Raw genomic sequence first — 19,017 nt, forward strand, 5'->3', positions numbered from 1 at the left:
CAGCCTCTTGAGTCACTGGGATTACAGGCATGCACCTGTACCTGAGGTACCTGAGGTACCTGAGGTACAAGCCAGTTGAGGAGGCCTGGCAGGAGATTCTCCAGGCCCTGATCTAGGAGGGGCAGGGCTCTGAGATGAACAACTGGGCTGACGCCACAGGTGACTGGCACGCCAGTGCCATCAGCCAGGTTTGAAAGTAATACATCTGCTTTGCAAATAATCCCCCAACACAGATGTACTCTAGTAGCAAATGAATGACACTTGACCCAGGCAGGAGTATGGTGGAAATGGAGTTCAGGTGTGGAGGAGAAGAACACACTGCCAGGGAGTGAGGAAGCCTGAGGCCCGAGACTCACAAGCCCTACTGGGAGGGAGGTGTCTGCATGGGTGTCCAGAGGGGCAGCTGGAGAAGCAGGCGGAGCTCAGCTGGGCAGCCGCACCAAGGTCTCACACATTACAGGCTGCGGAGAACTTGGGCCTCAGGCCTGGACCTCTCAGGCGAGGACTCCCTACCTGAGGGGCCCCAGCCTAAGGATCCAGCCTGTGCTTCCGCACTGTTCCTTCAGTCTCAGTCCCCACTACTGCCTCTTACTGCCTCTGCCCCGCTTCTTCCTCCTCCACCTGCCACTCATGTGACTTTCCTGGTGAACTCCCTGCTCTTCCTACAGGGTCACCCTGTTGTCCCCCCACCTCACCATGAGGAGGAGGTGACTTCTTGGTCCCCCAGCACCTGCAATTCTCTTTACATTCATTTCCCAGATGCACAGCAGGGAACTCTCTAGGGGTCAGTCTCCTTGAGGGCAGGACACCTCCTAAATATCTGCTATGAGTGTAGCAGACTCCACCCTCTGCTCCCCATCAGGAGAAGCCCACCCAAGCTCTCCTCTGGAAGGGACAGTTTCGGGAGCAGGGCTTCTCTAGGGGACTGTCCCCAGCAGAAGTATGTGTGACCACGGTACCCTCTAGTGAGTTTTAAAACATGTCTACAAATTCTTTGACACCTCCTCCCAAACACACCCCCAACATCCACTCAGTCTTTTCAGTCACAGAAACAGGAGGGTGGTGACAAGAAGTGTTGCTCAGGCCACAGGCCAGACACAGAAAGGAATTCTTCCAGAGGGAAAGGGAATTAGCCTGCTCTCTCCCTCCAGCCCCGAGGTGACAGCTTCCTTTAGGCTGGTAATCCACCGTGAAGGCCGCGTTTCACACTTGTGCTCTGGAATAGGCCTGCAGGGAATTGCTCCTGGAGAGTGGAAATTGGAACCCATCAGCCTAATTTGTCCTTTTTGCCACACTTTTCAGGGCTGGTACTCAAGGTCTGAGCCGGGGCGGGCTGTGATTGAAAACGGTCTCAGGGAGAGAGAGAGAGTGCTGGGCCTTGGTTGGGAGAAGGCTTGGCCAGCTGACCAGCAAACCTGGCCGCTGGCCCTGGCGTGCCAGTCACCTGCTGCGTCATCCCCCTTCATCTCCGCGCCCTGCCCCTCGAGACCAGGGCCTGGAGAATCTCCTGCCAGGCCTCTGTGACCAGCTTGTCCTCGGGTGCCCAGAATGACGGCGGCAGCAGTTTAGAGGTTGGGAATATTCCTTCCCAGTCTGCAGCCCCCACCCCCACCCCCAGTCACCTATGGACAGGAATCCTCATTGTGAGACAGCTGGGTGACACCTCAGGGTCTGGGCTTTTTGCGTCTTGTTTACAAAACACCTTCCCACCACTTCTGTGTTTTCTTTTATTAGCTTTGTCATTTCCATCTTTCTTGTTTCGGTTTCTCAGCCTAAACCATCCCTCTTTGGTGTACAGTCGACCGTCTTCTTTCTGTCCATATTATGGCTACTTTCTAGGTCAGAGTGGCCAATGCATTGATTTACGATGCCACTTTTAATATATGCGGTTTCCTCGTTTTTATGGATCTTTATTTTGAACTTTTTATTATGATCAATGGATCCATTTATTTGTTTCTACAGTAAAATAACTCTTTTTAAAGTTACTATGATCATTTTGTAGTATGTTTTTAATTTCTTGAAGGGCTACTCCTCCCATTTTGCTCTTTTTTTCCCCAAAACTGACTCGGTGGGGTGCTTCTCCCTGAGTACCCAGAGAACTTTTAATGCCCATGTAAATTTCAGAATGATTGTTGAGTTCTACCAAAAAAAAAAAATGATGATAAAAATCCATGTGAACTTTGGGTTAGTGTTTGACACTGGATTTTAGAATAATTTGAGAACTCTTTTTTTTCCCTTGGGGCTGGGGATTGAACCTTGCGCGGCTGAGCATGCTGCTTACCACTGAGCTCCAGCCCTAGCCCCTCTTTACAATCTTACACTGTCCAGCCATAACCATAGACCATCTGTCCCTTGGTGAGCTCTTTATGTCCTTTATAAGAATGTCTCTTTTATTTCCTCCTCAGCATTTATCACTGTTAGCCCCTCATTCATTTCTTTTTTTACCTGATTATAGTCGTCTCTTCCTATCATTTTGCCATAGAACTGTAACCAGAGACCTCGCTCCTATTCCCACCCTGTCCCTCAGGCCTCGATCTTACTGGCCCTACTTTACTGGAAAAAAAAAAATCAAAAAACCCTGAGGTTCAGAAAAGTTGAACTCCCAAGGCCACAGAGGGAGCCAGCCACGGGGCCATGATTGTAGTGGAAGAGAAGGGAGGAAAAAGCACATTGATTTCCAACAGTGGAGGGCACAGAGCTAAGACTTGACCGTTATTCCTGTTGGTAAAAAGGTGGTACCAAAACTATGAGCCAGTGTTCAGGGGCTTCCCCAGCATGGGGCAGAGAGAGAGAGAGAGAGAGTGGGGTCCAAGGGATGGGGGGAGATAGCAGTCAAAAAAGGGAGTGAGCAGGAGGGCCATCAGAGCAAGGTGAATTCATCAGCAGGATAGGAAAGGAGAGATTTCTAGTCCTAGGAGAGAGGGGAGAGAAACTGCTGGGGATGAGACTGGGCCCTGGACTTCAGAGAGCTGGAGAGCTGGAAGAGCCAGAGACTTCCCAGGGAGAGACTAAGTGGCAGCCAAGTTCAAGGGAGGGGGGAGGATCTGAGAAAAAACCAGGTGCCACTGATCCGGGCAGAGAACAGGTGTGAGGAGCACAGAGGTCCCTAGCAGATCTGCTTACTCCTGGGGAGGAGAAATGGGTGGCAGGGAGACTGGGCTGGGAGGGAGGCCTTTCACTTGGTGTCCTTTGGAAGTTTTTGCATACTTGAGCTTGTGTAACCTATTCAAAGCAATTAATGAAATAAACATTTTTTAAAAAAGAACAAAGGATGAGAAAGGACTTTGGGGAGTATAAAGGACTTTCAAGTCATGAAGTGCTTTTGTCTTTGAAGAATGGTGCTGGGCCTCCAGAGAAAAGCCCCCCATGGCATTCCCCAGGGCAAGTGCCCCCCATTCCTGGTGCTCCTCCCCATAAGAGTGTGTCCAGGATGCTGTGTCACTTGACACGCATGCCCAGCGCCCCCTACAGTGCTCACACAGCTCCTAGGGGTGCTGCCTGGTTGTCCTCTACTGCCTGGTGTCTAAGGTTCATCCCCCATCACAAGCCCTGGCCCACGATGACAGTAAAGAAGGCCAGGGATGCCAACCATGAGAACACAGAGGAACTCCCTCTCTAAACTCCGCATGGTTGGCCACACCGTTAGCCCTGCTTGGTCTTTTTTTTTTTAATATTTATTTCTTAGTTTTAGGTGGACACAATGTATTTATTTTACATTTATGGGGTGCTGAGGATCGAACCCAGTGCCTCATGTATGAGAGGCCAGCACTGTACCGCTGAGCCACAATCCCAGCCCCCTGCTTGGTCTTTTGTGCAGATGAAGAATCTCAGGCTCAGAAAAGCGGCTGCCCAACGTTAGTTGCACGGCTAGCAAATTGGACCATCAGGATTTGAGCCCCAGTCTTCTTGACACTAAAATCACCCTTTTTCCACAGTGTAGCTGCTTCCTAATAACGTTGCTCACTTAACCTTTCTTTGTAAGCACTTTGAGGTTGAAGGCACTGTGCACAGCACTGATAGGGTGTGAACATGAATGATATGCTTTGAAAGGTACAGATCCTAGAATGTGTCCCTGTTCATTCATCAGATGGTTACTGAGCACCTGTTGTGGGTCAGGCACTGTGCTAGGCCAGGGACTGCAGTGAACACAAAGACTACCATTTTTAGTTCCTAGAGTTTACAGGGGCTGGTGGAGGATATAGTCACCCTGCTGCAGTGAGATAAGTACTCTTGTGGGAGCAACCAAGGGTGTTCTTGGTGCTCAGGGAGGGGCACCCAGTTTAGGTTTAGGAGGCCAGGAGAACTTTCCAGAGGGAGTGATATCTCAGCTGAGTCTAACAGGGCACAACTAAAATCTATGGGGCAAGCAACAGAGATAAATATAAGTGCCATGAGCGAGGTCCCTTCTTAGACGTAGACGTGCTCTCCTGAGTACCCATTGCATGGGCACATTCCTCACCCCCACACAGATAATGCCCTCTGCCAGTTTTCCTGACAGGACCTGTATAGTTGGAGACATGAGTGCAGGGGAACTTTTCCCTCTTCTAAATCAACAATGCAAATTATGAATTACCAGTGGAAATGCAATGGTAAACAGTAACTGCCCCTTGGTATTCATGTTGGAAGGCAAAGGGAGAGGTGAAGAGTATGGCCACCACGGAGGAAGTGGACCCACGAGGGCAGTTCTTCAGGCCAGTGGACTTGTAGTTTATCCCAGGTTTTAGGATCTCTAATTTTTTTCCTCAGGATAGATTTTTGAGCAGTAGTATTACTCAATCAAAGGAAATAAACATTTTAAAGGTTGATGCATATTGCCACCTTATTTTCAGAAATGTTCTACAAATTACACTATCACCTTTGCAGCATCAAGTTGCATTATTACATGATATATTAACAATGAGGGCTGGCATGGTGGTGCATGCCTGTAGTCCCAGAGGTTTAGGAGGCTGAGGCAGAGAGGATCATGAGTTCAAAGCCAGCTTCAACAACAGTGAAGCACTAAGCTACTCAGTGAGACCCTGTTTCTAAATTAAAAAAAAAAAAATAGGGCTTGGGATGTGGCTCAGTAATTGAGTGCCCCTGAATTCAATCCCCAGGACCAAAAATAAAAATAAATTAGCAAGCTGGATGCATAGTGGTAACACATATAATCCCAGTAATTTGGGACCCTAAAGTAGGAGAATTACAAGTTCAAGCCAGCCTGGGTAATTTAGACCCCATCTCAAAAAAGGTTCAGTGTGCACATTTTTTTTTTACTTCTTTGATTATTAAAGTGGAATATTGTAATATTGTTTCATATGTTTATTGATCTTTGCATTTTTTTCTTTTGTGAATTGACAGTTCATGTTCTTGGTTCATTAAAAGTGTTTTTGATTGTATAAGTAATGTTTAATAAAAAAATTGATGGGGGCTGGGTATATGGCTCAGTGGTAGAACACTTGCATAGTATGTGCAAGGCCTTGGGTTTGATCCCCAGTATTGTTATAAATTAAAATCAAAATTTAAAAAAGTAAAGAAAAAAGAAGAAGAACATAGATAAGTAGAAAGAAAATGCTCATAATCCACCACAGACCACTAACCACTATTATCATTTTGGTGTATACATGCCAGATTTTCACTCATGTATTCAATATTCATAAATACATGTGTATGTGTGTTCACATCTTGTTAAAAATAAGAACACACTATATCGAACCTTTTAAACTTGATTGTTTTTCTTAAGAATGTGGTATAAAAATAATTTCAGTTTAAAAGTATGTATTACAGTCATTTTTTAGTGTCTGCATTGCATTCCATTGTTACGATGTACCAAAATTTAATCAATCTCCCATTTTGGGCTTTAGGTTAATCTAAAATTCTTTGATATTACACATATTTCTCATACAGCAAATCTTAGTAAATATCCTCAATTACTTCCCTAAGATAAATTCCAGAAATAGAATTGCTGGTTCAAAGGTTATATATATTTTCTTAAGGCTTTTAAGACATTTTACCAGTTACATTTCATTATTAATTACTATACATATTTCCGAAAAATTGCATCCATTTATGCCTCCACTGACAGTATCTGAGAGGATTCGGGGGCAGACTCTGTTTCTTAAAATGGACACAACATTATCTCCCGTCTCACATGGTTTTCCAGAACTTTATCAGGCCATTTTCAAACAGTGTAGCCAAGGACATCCCCTTGAACCTGCGCAGACCTTTGTACCTGCACCCTGGGGGAGCCACCGTATCTGCCTCAGTGGATGAAGGATGGCAAAAGTAATGCTATGTGATTTCTGAGGATAGGAGGTAAAAGTGCTCCCACATCCACCTCGTCGTCTTTGGATCTGACCTTGAGTCCAGCCACCATTTGTGGGCATCCCATGGAGAGAGGCCCATATGGAGAGGAGTGAGATGTCTGCCCTCAGCTCCAACCAAGTTTCCAGTCAGTCGACCACCAGTGCCCACTTGCCAGGTGGTCCCACTCACTACTGCATGGGCAGACAGCTGTTCTGCTGAGCTCTGCTCATGTTGCAGATTCATGAGCAAAGTTAAGACCGCTACTGTTCCAAACCTAAGTTCTGGAGAGACTCTTGCCCAGCAATAGATAACAGATACTTCTCTTTCCCTTCACTGTGGCTAACACTATTATTGTTGTTACTTATTGAATCTTTGCCAACAGGATAGGCAAAGAGTGGCAACTTTCATTTGGTTTTCGTTCTTTGACTCATTATTTTCAATGGGGCTTTAGTGCTTTTCTTATTTACAATAGAATATTAAGGTCCTTTAATCCTATCCATCTTCCTTTCAGTTACCTTTTTGTTTGTTTGTTTAGTTGTGCTAGGAATTGAACCCAGGGCTTTGTGCATGCAAGGCAAGCACTCTACCAACTGAGCTATAAGTGTTGGCTCTATTTATCTTCCTTTCAAAAGGCATATTTTGTTGCAAGAAAATTCAACAACATTTAAGCCAGACTTGGACCAGGCTACTGGGGCACCCCTCTTAGTGTTCATATTTGATGTATATTCTTCCAGACTAATTATTTATATATATAAATATAAAATTTATATACTCATGTATAATTTTATATTATAAAATATATAATATATAAAATCATATATAAAATTTATGTATACAATTATATTATAGGCATAATATATCCACATATTTACATTACAAATATATATATTAAATATAATTATATGTAAGCATATACATATATTTTATAGAAATGGGTCCTTCTTGGACATCTCCAGGTCCTATGTCCTGCAGGCCCAACTCATTCTAACACTGCTTGCTGTGCAAGAATTAGATTCCTTTTCCAGTTACTAAATATTCAATAAGCCATTTGGTTTTGTTTGCTATTTCAACTTACTTTTAAAGAAGTGATGTCGAGTGAAGTCTCACCCTGATTTCCCCTCGTTTCCATGCTTTCAAAAACAGCGAGATAGTGAACTAGTCACGAGGACAAGCATTTCCAAAGCGAGAAGGATTTTTGAAGTTTTCACCATAGAGAAATAATAGAAGGGATACATTTACATGGATATGAACATTACATAGTGTATATATCTATCAAAATATCACATTATCCCATTAATATGTACAGTTTTAATGTTTTTATGTATCAGTTAAAAAGGTTTAAAAAACTGAAAAGAAAAAGAAAAGTGAAGCATACAGCTGTGCTTTCCTGTGTTTTTGTTTTCTTAAATCTCTTTTAGTTGTAGATGGACTCAGTACCTTTATTTATTTATCTTTATGTGCTGCTGAGGATGGCGTGCCTCACTCGTGCTAGGTGAGTGCTCTACCACTGAGCCTCAACCCCAGACCCACTTTCCTGTCTTTTTTGTTGTTTTGCATGAGTTTTGGTATTTGGTGTGAAAGTGGGATCTTAGCTGAATTTGCCCCCAAATGATTCATATTGTCAATCTCAGTGGTAAACAATTGCCCCCAAGGCAGAACTCTGTGACCACCAGAACCTTGAGAGGACTGAAAACTTGGTGGGGACATGGTGAGCAAATTCGGGCTCGGTGAGATTTTCAGTCCCTTCCAACTTCGAGCTGCTCCTTCATGGTGGGTGAGAGGCAGACCGCACGACGCAGAAGTGGAGAAGTTTAACTGCAACACAGAGGCTGCTGTCTTTGGGAGGAACTCGGTGGCCGCAGGGGAAGACCTTTGCCCTCAGGGGTAGATATCAAGTCCTGCTGGAGAAGCACCTGGGTAGACCCCTTGGAATCAGAATCCATGTAGATGCTGAGAGTCTTCCTGAACCCCCCCAAAGACTGCCCCTTGGCTCTTGTGTCCTGCATCCTCAGATGCCCCCACCTGTACCCTGCGACCTCCAGACTCTTTTCTGTGACCCACGCCTGCCATCCCCCAACCCACACTAGGCAGTAGTGAATCCTAGAAGGGGACCATGAGGATGACCAGAGACTGGGCCAACCGCCCTGTGCAGTCCCAGGACTCTCTCTGGGTCACCAGCACACTCCTCAGAGAGGCCAAGCCTAAGAGGAGGGAGGTCTCCTCCACCCTGAGCTGTCACCAGGGCTCCAACAGCTGGGTCCTTCCATTAAGGAGACCACACTACCAGGTCAGTCAGAGGGCTTAGGTCCAGCAGGGCCTGGAAGGATGAGGGGACAATGTGTTCCCTCTTGGGTGTGCAGAGCAGGGGAAAGTACGTGTCGGGATGGGATAGGTGAGGTCAGGCTGGATGCCCAGAAGCCTGACCTGGTGTGGGGACACAAAAGCAGGCACAGGTGGGTGGAGTGCACAGGCTGTTTCCTTGGGACTTGGCTTAGGCTTTAGAGCTGGGGCCAGAGTCCTGCTGGCCTGACTCCACAGCAGCCTCCCCCTAGAGGCAGTGCAATGGCAGGGGAGTCCAGAGGCGGGGGGGGGGGGGGGAGTGCTTGGAGGCAGCTCTGGGGGGTCACTGTGAGAGGAAACTCAGTGGGGGTAGGCTGAGGAGGCCTAGGGGCACTGTGCCCAAACTCTCAGGCTGTGAGAGCTTTCCTCTTCCACACTGTCCTGGACCTCCATCAGGACACAAATCAAGAAACTGTGGCTCCTTCAGCCAGGAGTCATCTGTCCTGGAGGGCCCTGCAGGGCAAACCCTCACCTCAGCTCCCCATTGAGTTGTCAGTGAAAGAGGGGCCTGGACAGGGGCAGCAAGCTAAGTCTGTGGCCTCGTTTCATGAGTGAGGAAGCTGAGGCTGAGGAAGTGAATGGCTCACCCAAGGTCATGTCCATTGGTCAGTGACCCCTCTTCTATCTAGCCCACCATGAACCTTAGACAGGACACTCTATAAGGAACAGGGCAAGAGCTCCAGAAGAGGTGGATTTCTTTGAGGATGTCCCCACTCCTTGCCACCAACACACCACACCTCAGAAATCATCCCATATGGTCTACTTACTCCAGTCAGGTGCCAATCACCAGTCTAAAAATTTAGAAAACCAAAAGGGTATTTAATGTTCTTATTGGAAGGAAACAGGACTGGCATGTTCAGCTTCAACACCACCAGAGTCTCGGAGAGAATTCGGTAACTGCTCTAAATGGAACAGAATATGAAGAGAATCGTACATCATAGCTTGATGGTTGAGAGGGCGGATCTGGGTTCAAGACCTAGATCCATCTCTTGCCATTTGTGAGAACAAAGGCAAATTTATTTATTTGGGTGGAGATAAAGGGCATAGGACATTTGTTAATCTCCTTAAACCTCAATTTCTTCATCTAGGGCTGTTGGGGGATTAAATGAGATTTAAATGAGTGCAAAGATTAAAACTGGTAATTATTGATTCTGCAGTAGTATAAACATTTTGTAGATAGAAACAAACTCCAAAGCTTCTTAAAGCCCGCCTCATGAAGAGCTCCACCTCTGCGGAGGTGGATGGGAGCAGGGTGGCATTATTTCCACTGAATGCCTTCCCTGAGCCCTGGACAGTAGTACCTAATGTGGTGGCCCAAGGGCTGGCACCTGGAGGCACAACTCTAGGGACACCTTCACAGAATATCCTGTGTGAAAGGCCCCCCCACCCCCAGCACACGGGGCCCTTTGAGTTTGTTTTAGTAAGACAGGAACTGGACGTAAACAGTGGGCTACCATCATTGAGCACTTACTGTTTGCCCAGCATGGAACAACTTGGCTTAGGCTGGAAATTTTGTAGTTTATTGTCCCTGACAGGGGACCTAAAGTCACACAGCCAGTGTCAGGAGCTGGACTCACACCTGGATGTCAGATGCCAGAGTCCATTCTCTTGAAGGCTGGACTTGACTCCCCATCTCCAAGGCCAGATTTAAGGGCTCCCTTTGTGCCCACCAGCACTTGTGCTCCCTGGTTCATGCCAAGACTTCTAGGGAGGAGCCTGACCAAAGGCAGACGCCTGCTTGGTCCCACAAGATGCAGAACCAAGTGAAGGTCCCTAAGGCTGTGGTCCCTGTGCACCTGCACATTGTCACCCAGCCCCCACTCCCTCCACTCTGGCTCACACCTGGGCCAGGGAGACATTCCCCTGATGTCCTCCCTGCTGCTCTCCATCCTCCAGAGGACACTTCTCAAAATCTGGAGTCCTTTCCTGGCAAACTCTGTTGTCACACTGGGGGCAGGTTGCTTCTGTCTTATCCCCAGCCTTTAGCCCAACAGGGCATTGAGCTAATCCTTAAAACTTAAAAAGAAAGCCCTTTGCTTGGAATCCTTTTTTCTATTCCCATTTTTCTTTGTTGAGCAGGGCACGTGCTCCCCCTTCTGCCTTTGGTCAGACTTCCCCGTTTTCCTTGCTAACACCCACTTACCCTCCCCACCCAGCTCCGCTGCTATCTTGAGGAAATCGTCCCTGAATCCTTCAGGAGGTTATGTTGGACAGAGGCTCATTTCTTTGTCTGGGTCCCCCAAAAGAAGCCTTTGCTTATGGGGCTCCTCTGGGGACCTCCTCTTCTGTCATGGAAGCCTCCTAAGGGACAGAGAAACAACCTAGAAAGACACAGTGAGCCCCAGGTCCCTGTTTGGCAGCCTGTGTTGGGGAGGGGACCAGCTGGTCGCAGGCTGGCTTATCAAAGCTGTGGACCAGAGCCCTGGGGAAATCAAAGTGAAAGGCAGCGATTCTGCTGAGGAGTCCCGCCCCATCTATCAATCAGAGGGACTGGGACAGGGCAAAAAGAAGCTCACTGTGACACACAAATCCACACCACTAAGTGGGTCCCAAATAAGGTCCAGTTTCTTGTCTGGCCCTGTGGACAGACACTTTGCCTGGGGCAGCCACACCAGCATTTCCAGCAGAGCCCCAGTCCTAAACATCAGGGTTTGGTTTTGGAAATATGGCCCCTGAAAAATCCAGGACTTGCTAACAGAACCCTGTCCTTGTTATTGTGCCTGGGAGCTTCCTGCACCCTACTTGGTCATGTGCGGGCCTGTGGGTCTCTGATTCCCAGCCAGGTCCTAGATAGCCTGCCCAGGACGGAGGGAGCAGGTGGATGACCCCAGCTGAAGGAGAGAAACCACCCCAGGAGCTAAAGAGATCAGGTGACACAGCAAGGAACAAGGGAGGGAGACCCCTGCCTACCTCCCCCACTGCTGCCCCAGTACAGGGGGTGTCCTTGGCCTTTCACCTGCTCCACCCATGCAGAGGCCATCTGAGCTGTGTGAAGATGACAGAGAAAACCCCAAATCCGATTGAGACTCCTGCTCCCCCTTAATGAGGTTCATTACCAGTTGCTCTGATCCTTGTAAAACCAGGCAGGCTGGATTAGGGGCAAGCTCTCTAATCTGAGACCCCTCCCTACTGAGCAGCCAGCCTAGGCCAGCCCAGATAAACAAGCCCTCCCTCCAGGAGGAGCTGAGCCAGGTGCACACAGCCTTCTCAGGGCCCTGGGCAGGCAGGCGTCCCGGGGAGGGCTGGAGAGTTCAGGTGGCTAGCTGCACATCACTCAGGCCCATGCCAAGGCCTATGGAGACTGTAGGGCCCCTGAGCACTGTTGGCTGTGGGTACATCTCCCGTGTTCGCATGGTTGGGCGCTATGCATCCTGCCCAGACCTGGCTCCTGGTCTCCAAGGAGCAAGTGAAAGAACACACAGGCGCTGGCTTAGCAAGAATAATTTATTCCGTAGCCTCCCAAGCAGTGGGGAGTGGGAATCAGCATGTGTACAGCCCATCCTCCTCAGACCCTTTAAACCTCTATCCCTGGGAGGTGGAACCCTGAAAGACAGGACACTCCCCTGTCAGCCCAGCACCCTCCACATCTAAAGACCCAGCTGAGAGGGGTAGAGCCCGATGGGGAAAAGGCAACAGCTAAGTGCCTTGGCATTGAAGATCCAGCACCCTTCCCCACACCCTACCACCACCCCCTCAGGCCACCAAGTAAGCCACATACCTTCATCCCAGCAACTGTCACCTGCCCAGCGGGGCAAGGCCACACCAACCCCAACCTACACTCTTCTTGTAGCAGACATCTTCACCTAGAAAGCATTATTTCCAGAAGCCTCCAGTCCCCCCAACCCCATCCCAAGCCAAGAGCCCCAGGCAGATCTGAGGAGCTAAAGGCTAGGCAGGCCAGAAAGGGTCTGAGGGGGTCCCTTTTTTTTTTTCAGGTGTAGAGACCTCTTTGCACCAGAGGGAGAGGGGTGGATGGAACCCTGGAATACAGTGAGGAGGTCCACTCAGCCCACCCAGCCTGGGGGGCCCTCCTCTAGATGAGACACCTTTGAAATTCTAGGCTCACTTGCCCCAATTTAGGACTAAGACCAAACAGAAGAAATTGAGGCTTCAGCAAGAACCAGGCAGGGCTTCAAATAAGCTGGAAAACAGGAATGTGGTGTAGAGGCCAGGGCTTGCGCCTAAGCCCCACGCCAGAGGCTGCCCTCCTGCCGCAGGGCAATGCACCTGGACCTGCTCCTGTCTTTTGTGTCTACGGAACTCTCCTTCCCAGCAGACCCAGGGGGTTCACCTGAGCAACTGGTTTTCCTGGACTTCCCACCCTCCTGGGCTGGACAGGGGCAGAGGCTGGAAGAAGGCAAGGGGGCAAGGGGCCAGAAGAGCCCAAGAGATGGCAGCTCTCTTTCCTGCCCCTCACAAGCTGAATGGTTCAGGCTGCAGGGTGACCAGCATGGACCTTCAGGGCTCTCATCCTGGCCCGGAAGTAGGTATACACCGCCAGCAAGCCCATGAAGGACAGGGAGTAGAGCCCCACACAGAGGCTGATGTCCAGATGGGAGAAGCCCCCTCCTAGCACCTGCAGCCACTGGCCGTGGCCTGACACCGCTAGAGCCTTTGGCTCCCCCTCAGGGATGTGGGCTAGCTGCTTGGAGCTTCGGCCTCCTTGCCTCAGTGCTGCAGGGCGTCTGTGGTTCTCCTCAGCCCAGGCCCCAGCCAACAGCTCCCTGGTGTCTCGCTTGTTGAAGTGTCGCTGCTCCTGGGGCTGCTCCAGCACGCCACTCTGGAGCTCTTCCATGTGCTCAGGAGCAGCTGTGCTCACCGCAAGGCCAGCAGGCAGCTCTGGGGTGCCACTTGCCTCAGGTCTCTCAGCTGGGACATCTGGGACTGCAGCTCCAGGGGACTCTTTGGGCTCAGCCTGCTCAGGACCCAGTGTTGAATTTCTGGTCACCATTTCCAGCACTCCCACCCCCAGCTTTGGGGTAGCTGCCAAACTCTGTGCACCCCTCCGGGGGGCTGGCCCAGCTGTAGGAAAGTCCAGAACGAGGTTTTGCAGGGAGAAGTGGGCCTTGAGGAAGTTGAGGGTGGCGCCCAGGTCCCACACAGGCTCCCCACTGAGTTCATTATGACAGGCAGAACAGAGTTCAGGAGGTGGCCACTGCACCTTGGGGAACTGCGGGTCTTCACTGGGGGCACCTGGGGAGGGAAGCATACACAGGCAGGCTGTGACTCTGGGCCTGCCCAGGAGCCCAGACCTCCTTCATTCAGAACAGCAGCTTCCTCTTCTGCAAAAAGGGCTCACCATGCCTTCCAAAGGACGGAGGTGACAGCTGCAGGTAGAAAGCCCCCAGAGCCTGGCTCACAGTCCCCAATGACTGGCATCCATCACATGAGGATTCCCGCCCACCACACAGGGCACTCTGTGGTTCCAGCCACTTCCCAGGGGTGACCTGGCCCACTTTACCCCTTTGTGGTTCTGTTGCCCATTTACATTCCGGACCAGACATGGAAAGGGCAAAAAATCTTGGAACGATCTGTTTTGTACTCTGGTACAAAACAGATTTATCACCCCTCTTCCCCATTTTTAGTATTTATCACCCCTCTCCCCCATTTTTCTGAAATTTTCCAAATTTTATACAGTGAAACTCTATGACTTTTTATGATTAAAGGGAAGATGTTTTAAGGTAAGAGCTCACTGCTCAGGGCAATTCCACAAGTGCTCCTTCTACATGGCAGCCTCAGGGTAGGCAGGCAGGAAGCCTGAGGCAGGTGTGGGGAGCCTGGGGGCACTTGCTGGGCAGAGTGTGGAGCTGTAGCTATGAGGACCCCAGGTGGCCTGCCACCAGATTCAGGCCCAGCACTACTCAGGGATGCCTATAAGCCCATCCTTCTTGTAGGAAGCATCTCTCCTGACAGTTTTAACAAGAAAAGAGGTTGTGGACTGCTAGGAGACAGCTCAGAGGCAAGTGATGGGAATGCCGGAATGGTTATTTTGAAGAGGGATCAGTAAGCAAAGCCCCAGGATGCAGCAACCAATCAGGATTAGGCAGGCACAATGAGCAGTATGTACCTGCTAACTGTCAGTAGGATCTGAAAAGATCCCACCAGATAGGGCGAAAGAGTACTTGCTCCTGGTCCCTGCGGGGGGGAGGGGGGGGCTTGGATCCCAGTCCTCCAGCAACAGCTGGAGCTTGCTGAGCGATGGGGCTAGAGGGTCAAATGGAACACTTGGTGGCAGGGGGTGGGGCATGTGGAAGGGGCAGTGGAGAAGACAGGCACACATCTTCTAAGTCCACCAGGAAGCCCCAGGAGAGCACACCAAGTGCAGGCGCCTGCACCTGCTCTGTTCAGCTCCTTTAACCTGCTCCACCCCCAGACCCCTGCTCTGGGGGGGTGGTGGGTGGCAGGGGGCAGGGCTGTCACAGCCAAACACTCCTCTCCACACACTGCAGCCTCCTGTCCACAGATGGCTCCCTTCCCACCCGCTGTCCTTAGAATTTAAAGCTTTTGCCTGTAGGACCCACCAGACTCCAGCACACAGGGAAGTAAAGCACTGTACGTAAGGAAGTAGGAGCCAAGGCCGCCCATGTAGGAACCAATCCCTAGCATCTGTCTCTTCTCTAGCCCACTCTATCATGAGTCCTGTCCTGGGAGTGGAAAAGCCAGCTCTCTCCTGTTAGTTATAGTGAGGTGCCACCAGCCAGAAAGCAAGCTGGGGGAGGCAGAAGAGACGGGGACAGGCTTACAGAGGGGCCCTAGTGCAGGGGAAAGACATCAATATTCTTGGAAGAACAGGGTCTTATGGTGTCACAACTTCAGTTTTCTCATCTAGAAAATGGCTCTTAACGATACAGCATCGGTTGGCAGAACTGGCACAGCAGTGAAAGTGCTCTGTGAGCTGAGTGCTCAGTTGTCACCAAGGTGGCAGTGAGAGTCCCCCATCTCTGGCCCCCAATCCTGAAGTACCTGCTTCCCAACCACAGATGCCTGCAGCTTTGGGAGATGGCCCTGCCTTACCTGCGAGGCGAGCACTGACCCTGTTGTGGCCAGACCAGAGCCAGAGAACGGCCTCATTCGGGCTCCGGACCCTGTTCATGGAGCCAGCAGCCATCTGCTCGAAGTGGTCAGCGCAGTCCCGGCAGCCAAAGAAGAAGCGCACATAGTTCCGGATGGCCTGGAGGACCTCCTGGCCTGGGGCTGCAGGGAGAGGGGAATGCCATGCGCAGGGTCCTTTGGGGTGCTTGCCCCTGCAGGCCTCACCACGACTCCCTTCCCCACTGCCGGTCCTCCCCAGCTCTGCCGAAGTCATCTCCTCACAGATACCCCACCTGTGTGACAAGGGTTCAGCATCTCCTTGCCTATTTCTCCCCTTCCAGGAGTCACGTTAGAGGTGACCCCACCTCTTCCCAAACTCCTATGCCCTGGGTCTCCTTGAAGGTCACCCATCTAGTCCCTCACCATCTACACTCCTCAGCCATCACTGTGCCATCCTCTGAAACACCTCTTGCCAGAGGCAGTCTCATCTTGTGCCACCTCCAGCAGCATTCACTCAGCTGATTATACCCTCATCCCTGAAACACTGTTTTGGAGGTTCTCTTGAAGTCTCAATGGCCTCCCTTCCTCAGACTCTCTTGCTGGCTCCTGCACACCTAGTGGTAGTCTGGGTGGTGCTGGGCCCAGGGCTCCTTCTTCAGTGCTCTTCTCTCTTTTCCCACTAGGGAGCTCATCCATCCCTGAGGCTTTAACTGTCCTCTACGTGTTAGTGACCACGAAATTAATCCATCCTCATCTCTCCAGGAACTCTGGACCGTGTTCCTTCAGAAGTCTTATTTTGAAGACTTATTTTGGTGCACGCCTCTGTTCAGACGACTGACAGGCATATGCCAGACCCCTGACTTTGCTCCCCCCTCTGAAGTCTTCCCATTACTCAGCTCGTATGACCATCATCCACAGGGGCTCAGGCTCCAAAGCCCTGAAGCCCACTCCATCCTCTTCCTCCAGTCCATCATTAGGTCCCATCTGTTCCTTCAAACCCTTCCTGAGCCTGACCACCTCTTCCATCGGCACACCAGGAACTACATCCACAGCTTCCTAACTGGTTACCCGGTAGCCCACCCAGCAGCCTCCCTAGAGCATTGCTCATTTGTGCCACTCCCCTGTGGAACTGTCTGGTGGTTTTCTTTAATGGGAATCCATGACTGAAAACCCACCCTGAGCAAGGACCCCATGCCCACCCGCCCACCTCCTCTGCCTGCCCCCTTCAGCCTCAGCTCCCTTACTCCTAGGCCCCACCCTGGCCTCCTTGGGTGCTATAAACACACAAGCTTGTTCTCTGCACCGATGCCTGGTTTTAAGCCTGTCTTATGAGCTGAACCGAGTTCCTTCAGAAGTCTTATTTTGAAGCCGAAGCCCTAGTACCTCAGAATGTGGCTGTATTTGGAGACAGGTCTTTAATGAATTAAGGTAAAATTAGGTTTGAGGTGGGACCTAGTCCAATAGGACTGTTGTACTCATAAGAAGAGGAACTCTGAAGCCAGACAGGGAGAGACATGTGAAGACACAGAAGGTGACAACCACCAGCAAGGAGAGAGGTCTCTGAGGGAGCCAAGCCTGCCACACCTTGATCTTGGACTTCAGCCTCCAGAATTGCAAGCACCCAGCCTGCGGTATCTGTCACGGCTGCCTGAGCCGACCAGACAGCCTGGAAGGTTCTCTTCCCAGATGCCCATGCCTGCTTCCCTCTGTTGAGGATCTCAGCATGGGGCACCTCCTCAGAGAAGACCTCCCCAGCTGGGGCGTCTGCACGCAGCACCCTGCGCACACCGCTTTGCTTTGTCCTCCTCACAGCCTTCACCATTAACTGCAAGTGATCTAATTTTGTTTACTGCCCCTGGAGTGAACACTCTTGTCACTAGACTACTGGACCCTAAAGGCAGGGACTTAGGGCCTCATAGCTCTTGTGTAACTAGGACCTATGGCAGTGACTGGCACTGTGGGGATCCTCCCTAAGTATGGACAGACAGATCCACTGACTCTGGCTTCCCACTAGCTCACTCTGCCTCCAGCAGGCTGTTCCCCCTGTCCGGGAGCACCTCTTTTCAAGCTGAACCCCCATCCACCCATCTCCCTCGCTCTTCCTCCCCTGTGAAGCCCTGCCCTCCAATAGTGCAGGGTCCCCCTTCTCTCTCCCTGGGCTCTCAGCCCTGACACGCAGCAGGGCCCTTGTCTACCCTGCCACACCCTCCACTGAGAACAGCAACAGTCTCTATGGATCCTCCAAGAGGAGCCAGTGCCTGATTAAACCTGGCTCTCAGGAGATGTGTACTGAACTGGATGGCCACCCATACAGTGTTAAAAGCAGGTGTGTGGCATGGAGATCACCAGAGCCCAGCTGTGTGGCCTGGGGACGGAGCAGGGCAGCAGGGGAAATGTGATTCTCCATCTTCCTCAGGAAAATTATTTTTCAGGGGGAAACAATCACATTATTCACAAGGCACAGTATCAGTTCTGTAGACTGCAACAGACAGACACGATGAACTTCTTTCTTTATAAGAGTGTAAAAAACAGCATCACAAATGTTTCATGAGGACTAAAAACAAAGCAAGCTATAAGCCCTAACAAAGCCAAGCAGCAGCCTCATGCCCCAGTCTGAGGGGTATCATCTCAGAGGCAGGGGATCAGACTAGGTGAATTCTCAAAGTCCTTCAATTTGGGACCAGTTCCATGCTGGCTGTGTGTGGCCAGCTTCCTATCCCTGGGAGGACAGGACAAGGCAAGGGGAGCGCAGCCATGGGTCAGACCCTGGACTTACCTGGCTCTTGCGAGTGGTCTATACTTTGCTGACTTGCCTGCACAGTCAGGAAATGGAAGAGGACCCACAGGGAGCAGGGAAAGCCCCGAAAATGTGGCTCACTCCCCTGGCAGCCAACCCAGTTCACCTTCTTGGCAAGAACAGTGTCCTAAGGAGCACATACGAGTGTGAGTGAGTGCACGATGGAGAGCAAAGGGTGGGAACCGGGGTTAAGAAAGACGCTTCCAGGGGACTGCAAGTTCAGCACAGATCGCCTCAGAGCTGGCACTTTCCTCCCACCAGCCACCCATCCATGGTGGCAGATGACACAAATGAAGTCACACTCTCATCCTAGCCTCGACTCCCCATGTGTAAAAAAACAGGTTCCCCCAAGCTTTGACACCCTAAACTCTATTTATTATAAGGTCTGCATTTATTATAAGGCTGTAGTGATCCAGTGTGCAGAAGCCTAGAGAGGTAGTCCTGCAGAGGCAATGCCAAGGAGGGCAACAACCTCGAAGGTGGTGCACAGTGGCAGCTAGAAACTCTGGTGCCTCTCCGTTTTTCAATCCTAGCCCAAACACTAACCAGCACTACAGGATCCC

At 50.4% G+C, this 19,017-nt stretch overlaps 1 protein-coding gene across 1 annotated transcript in view; it reads right to left on the bottom strand.

The window, feature by feature from the left end:
* Window positions 1-12,051: 12,051 nt before the first annotated feature.
* Qsox1 (quiescin sulfhydryl oxidase 1) overlaps window positions 12,052-19,017 on the bottom strand; it is a 37,765-nt gene continuing 30,799 nt past the window's right edge. The window contains exons 10-12 of the mRNA XM_046430054.2: window positions 18,434-18,581; window positions 15,640-15,819; window positions 12,052-13,818 (exon numbers count right to left, since the gene is read on the bottom strand). Of these exons, the coding sequence (XP_046286010.1) occupies window positions 13,055-13,818; window positions 15,640-15,819; window positions 18,434-18,581 (1,092 nt within the window). The 3' untranslated portion in view covers window positions 12,052-13,054. The remainder of the gene's footprint in view (window positions 13,819-15,639; window positions 15,820-18,433; window positions 18,582-19,017) is intronic.

This window comes from Marmota monax, unplaced genomic scaffold (assembly GCF_021218885.2).
Source record: "Marmota monax isolate L192 unplaced genomic scaffold, Marmota_monax_Labrador192_F-V1.1 WCK01_AAM20220418_F8-fsc00055, whole genome shotgun sequence".
In the NCBI taxonomy this organism is placed as follows: Eukaryota; Metazoa; Chordata; class Mammalia; order Rodentia; family Sciuridae; genus Marmota; species Marmota monax.